Source organism: Palaemon carinicauda, chromosome 8, assembly GCF_036898095.1.
Source record: "Palaemon carinicauda isolate YSFRI2023 chromosome 8, ASM3689809v2, whole genome shotgun sequence".
NCBI lineage: Eukaryota > Metazoa > Arthropoda > Malacostraca > Decapoda > Palaemonidae > Palaemon > Palaemon carinicauda.
Window position 1 is genome coordinate 9138977 of NC_090732.1, and position 5474 is coordinate 9144450.

A 5474-nucleotide genomic window follows, 5' to 3' on the forward strand; every position below is an offset into this window, starting at 1 on the left:
ATCCAGATAAGATGAGACAACTGAACGATTATAAAACAGGCACTTGTCTACAAGAGGGTTATTGCAATATCTATAGACAGCATAAAAAAAGAGAGCAGTATTAAGCTGTTAGTTCTATTCCTCTCTAAGCCATTTCACGTTTGCATCTAGCAGTTGAATCCTGGTTCGTGTCAAGGATATAAATTCTAAAAGTAAATCCAAGTATCTTAGATTTCGACAATGACATCCTGGGTCAGATTCAGTCACTACGGCGATATAAAGCGGATCAGGTTAACACTCGCACCATCCTCCATCTCCCTGAAGAGTATTCCTTTCCAGATACCCCTCGAGGAGGAGAGTGACGTTAATGACATCTATAATACAAACCAAACGAGAGAGCTTTACATAAGAGGAAGGTTATGTTAGGAGAAGGGCAGAGGAAGAATTGCTTGTGTTAAGAGGGGATGGGGGTTTGGAGGATGAGTTAGGAGTGAGGAGGATTGAACAGATGACTTACAGATACAATTAACCTCATCGTCACACACACAGACACATACTGCCCGACAGTATCTCAGGATGGGGGTTCTTAGAGTATCAGTCACAGCCCACAAAAAAGAGGCACGGAGGAAGAAGTGTTTGTGTTATGAGGGGGGGTGGGGGTTTGGAGGATGAGTTAGGAGTGAGGAGGATTGAACAGATGACTAAAGCCAGGCTGACACTTACATAAATTTGTGGCACGCATTGTCATGACTCGAGTCGTGAACTCGTTGTGAACTGGCGTGAAGTGTTCGTAAACCCGTCGTGACATCGTGGCATGTCGTGACGAGAATTTTGAAATGTTCAAAATTTTGGTCACAACAAAATTTCGTGACCGGGTCGTGAACCATGCGCGAACTGTTCGTGAACTCGTCGGGAGATGCGGGAAGTGCGCAAACTATGCGTGAACTCGTCGTGCCAGTTCGTGTCAATGTGGACAGGCCAGCTGTGATTTTGAGGTAGTTTTTTTTTTTTTTTTTTTTTTTTATCTTCCAGTTCGTGCCAAAAAATGTCACGACTTGCCACGACAAATTCGTGGCAAAAAGTCGTGCAAGTGTCAGGGTACACTTACAGATACAATTAACCTCATCGTCACACACACACACACACACATACACACAGACTGCCCGACAGTATCTCAGGATGGGAGTTCTTAGACTATCAGTCACAGCCCACAAAAAAGAGGCACGGAGGAAGAATTGTTTGTGTTAGGAGGGCGGTGGGGGTTTTGAGGATGAGTTAGGAGTGAGGAGGATTGAACAGATGACTTACAAACACAAACACAGATTACCCGGACAGTATCCCCGAACGGGGGCTCTTAGACTATCAGTCATAGCCCACGAAAAGGAGGCACTAAGGAAGACTGTTTATGTTAAGAGGGTGGTGTGGGTTTGGAGGAGGAGTTAGGAGTGAGGAGGATTGAACAGATGACTTACAGGTACAATTAACCTCATCGGAACCATCACCACAGTCCGGTTCATCGTCACAGTACCAGTTGAGAGGGATGCACTCCCCGCTGGCACACTGCCACTGGTCGCGGACGTCCGATTTGCACTTGTTTAAAGCTGAAGAGAGGGAAAAGGAAAAGCCAGGAATTGGATGTGTGATGGGTAGGAGAAGCAAGGATAAAAAGGGTGAGGAGAGGTATGAAGGGTAACAAGGGATACCAAAAGAAAACACAAGTCAGTATATCAAAGAAACCACACGGCAACATAAAAATGGATTACATCTGAGATATAAATTAAGGGGGGGGGGGTTCTTCACAAGGTCAGTGATGCTACCTGTTTGTTACAATTTATTTATTTTTTTTTTTTTTTTACCATTCAACTGCCAGTTAATTCTCCATGACTCTCTCCCATTAAGTATACATTATACTATTTATTACCTCTTAACTAATCTAAGTTCTAATGCTCTTTGAAAATATCTCTGTAGCGAGAAACTTATATTCTATTTATAGATTATGACATTTTTAACTTTCTCCCATGAAATAGCTTTAGCATGTCAAATTGAAACGTCCCTGCCTGGTGAACTTCACCATCTTTTCACTCTAAAAATGTATATATATCAGCCATTGACATCGTTACCACCATACTGTTGTGGTACCACTTCATCAAGGAATAATTACACAGCAATGAAATACCAGGATAACATGGGAAAAGCATTCTACTTTGATGACGAAAATTTTACTAAGAGATGAGACAAGTATTCCAAAGCCACGTAAGACGGGGTTACGAGCCTACTTATTTCAAGTATTTTAAAGCAACATAGGATGATAAAAGCCACTTATTTCATGGAAATTTGATGATCTGTTGTAAAAGCATTTGATGAAAAAGCAGAAGAATTACCATGGAACAGAAAGAACTTAAGCATGTTTGAATGCCAATAGTTTATTTTCCAGAGAAAGTGCATTTTTACTAGGTTTACTAACTGTAGTGGAAATTTTTAACTCATGTATACACAAACAAACTAACTGCAATGAAAGAATTTTACGCATGTATACACGAATTGCATTTACATTAGGTTTACCAACTGTAATAGGAATAAAATTACGCATGTATACACAAACAAACAGCATTTTCAATAGGTTTACTAACTGTAATGGAAAACATTTTACGCATGCATACACAAACAAACAAGTAGCATCAAATAAAAGACCTTTTAAATTTTTTCTTTTTTTGTGAGTGTGAATAGAAGAAGGGAATCTTAGGAAAGGGATTCTTTTCTATTACTTGATATCATTCATGAAAATATGAAAACATATTCATCGTTGAACATGCAAACGGTACGAAATAGCCTAAGCCATCATGAAAAAAACTTTCAAATGGCAAGCTCTTCAAAGGGTGTATTTTATCAAAGCATCAAAACAAGACAGCAGCAATATCGGCATACAGTTTAAAAAAAATTACAGGTGATAGTTTTACTGGGGGGGGGGGAAATAACATTCAATTAGAAAACAAAATTCATTAAAAAGCATGAACATAATCATAACAGAATTAATAGGAATAGTCTGCCTAAAATATATTTCTTCATGGTAAAATACCTTCTAAAATATACTTTTTAAGGTAAAGTACATAACTTATTTAAAATAAAACTTATAATTTCCCATGCAATAAAATATCGTATTGTAATAAATATAACATGTAGTAATAAATATAAACACAGGGCAATATAGTAAACAAATATTAGATCGATTTGAGGAAGAAAAAAAAAAAACTGATAAAATAGCCGTTCAAATTATAACCTAATCAAGAGGAAATAATGAATGAAAATAACCCAAATGTAAATAAACTGCTCTTTGCAGATGGAAGGTAATGATCCAACCGGGCTTATATCAATACAGCTTTGCAATAGATCCAAGTGGAGGGGAGGCTCGAACAGTCTGCTTGGAGGCACTCTAAAGAAGTTCGGCAAAGGGTCTCAATGGTTAGAGAAGAGGAGGCACATTGATTCCAGCTTTGCAATGGATTAAAGTGAAAGTGCAAAGGGGTCGAAAGGGGATGAAAAGGGGGGTGAAAAAGGGCCTTCGGGAAGTCTACTCCTTATCGCAACGTTGTGGGTCTTCAAAGTGAACGCGAAAAGGGCTGAAAAGGAGTGAAAAAGGGCCTTCGGAAGTCCCATCCCTACCCACAATGTTGTGGATCTTCAGAGTGAACGTGAAAAGGGGTGAAAAAGGGTGAACAGGGTGAAAAAGGCTTTCGGGAGGTCTACTCCTTACCGCAATGTTGTAGGTCTTCAAAGTGAATGTGAAAAGGGGTGAAAAGGAGTGAAAATAAGCCTTTGGAAGGTCTATTCCTTCTGACTATGTTGTGGGTCTTCAAAGTGAATGTGAAAAGGGGTGAAACTGGGTGAAAAAGGCCTTCAGGAGGTCTACTCCTTACTGCATTGTTGTGGGTCTTCAAATTGAATGTGAAAAGGGGTGAGAAAAGGTGGAAAGGGGCCTTCGGGAGGTCTACTCCTTACTGCAATGTTGTGTGTATTCAAATTGCAAGTAAAAAAAGGGCTGAAAAAGGGGTGAAACAGGGTGAAAAAAGGCCTTCGGGACGGGAGGTCTATTCCATACTGCAATGTTGTGGGTATTCAAAGTGATAGTGAAAAGGACTGAAAAAGGGTGAAAAAATGCCTTCGGGAAGTCTACTCCTTACCGCATAGTTGTAGGTCTTCAAAGTGAATGTGAAAAGGGGTGAAAAAGAGTGAAAAGGGGCCTTCGAGAGGCCTACTCCTTACCGCAATCTTGTGGGTCTTCAAAGTGAGAGTGAAAAGGGCTGAAAAAGGATGAAAAGGGGCTTTCGGGAGGTCTATTCCTTACCACAATGTTGTGGGTCTTCAAAGTGAAAGTGAAAAGGGCGAAAAGGGGAGTGAAAAAAGGGTGAAAATTACCTTCAGGAGATCTATTTTTTACTGCAATGTTGTGGGTCGTGAAAGTGAAAACGGCTGAAAAAGGGTGAAAAGGGTCTTCAGGAGGTCTATTCCTTACTGTAATGTTGTGGGTCTTCAAAGTGAAAGTGAATAGGGGTGATAAAGGGTTAAAAAGGGTGAAAAAAGGCCTTTAGGAGGTCTATTCCTTAGCGTACTGTTGAGGGTCTTCAAAGTGAAAGTGAAAATGGTTGAAAAAGGGTGAAAAGGGCCTTTGGGAGGTCTATTCTTTACCGCAATGCTGTGGGTCTTCAAAGTGAAATTGAAAAGGGCTCAAAAATTGTGAAAAAGGGGCCTTCGGGAGGTCTACTCCTTACTGCAATGTTGTGGGTCTTTACAGTGAAAGTAAAAAAAGGGGTGAAACAGGGTGAAAAAGGCCTTCAGGAGGGTATTCCTTACTGCAATGTTGTGGGTATTCAAATTGAAAGTGAAAAGGGATGAAAAATGGTGAAAAAGTGGCCTTCGGGAGGTCTACTCCTTACTGCAATGTTGTGGGGTTGTGGGTCTTTACAGTGAAAGTAAAAAAAGGGGTGAAACAGGGTGAAAAAGGCCTTCAGGAGGGTATTCCTTACTGCAATGTTGTGGGTATTCAAATTGAAAGTGAAAAGGGATGAAAAATGGTGAAAAAAAGACCTTCAGGAGGTCAATTCCTTACCGCAATGTTGTGGGTCTACAAAGTGAAAAGGGGTGAAAAGGGTAAAACAGGGTGGACAAGGGGTCTTCGGGAGGTCTACTCCTTACCGCAATGTTGCGGGTCTTCAAAGTGACGTGAAAAGGGGTGAAAAAGGGTGAAACAGGGTGAAAAAGAGCCTTCTGAAGGTCATTTCCTTACCGCAATGTTGTGGGTCTTCGTCGGACGTGTCATCGCAGTCTGACTCCCCATCGCACTGCCATCGGTGCGGGATGCATTTGCCGTTTCCACACCGAAACTCATTCTCTTTGCATTTCCTCTCTGTGGAGAGAAGAAGAAGATATGTTGATGTAAGGATTTAAATGTACAGTATACAGAAAAACTGGTGATACTTTTTTTTTTTTTTTTGCTGTAC

At 40.6% G+C, this 5474-nt stretch overlaps 1 protein-coding gene across 7 annotated transcripts in view; it reads right to left on the reverse strand.

The window, feature by feature from the left end:
• The window catches only part of LOC137645645 (very low-density lipoprotein receptor-like), a 616779-nt gene that overhangs the window by 67118 nt on the left and 544187 nt on the right, over nucleotides 1-5474 (reverse strand). For 4 of the 7 annotated variants that reach the window (XM_068378470.1, XM_068378469.1, XM_068378468.1 and 1 more), the window contains exons 2-3: nucleotides 5261-5380; nucleotides 1452-1580 (exon numbers count right to left, since the gene is read on the reverse strand). In XM_068378470.1, coding sequence (XP_068234571.1) covers nucleotides 1452-1580; nucleotides 5261-5380 — 249 coding nt within the window. The remainder of the gene's footprint in view (nucleotides 1-1451; nucleotides 1581-5260; nucleotides 5381-5474) is intronic. The other 3 variants (XM_068378473.1, XM_068378472.1, XM_068378471.1) reach the window with 1 other exon arrangement.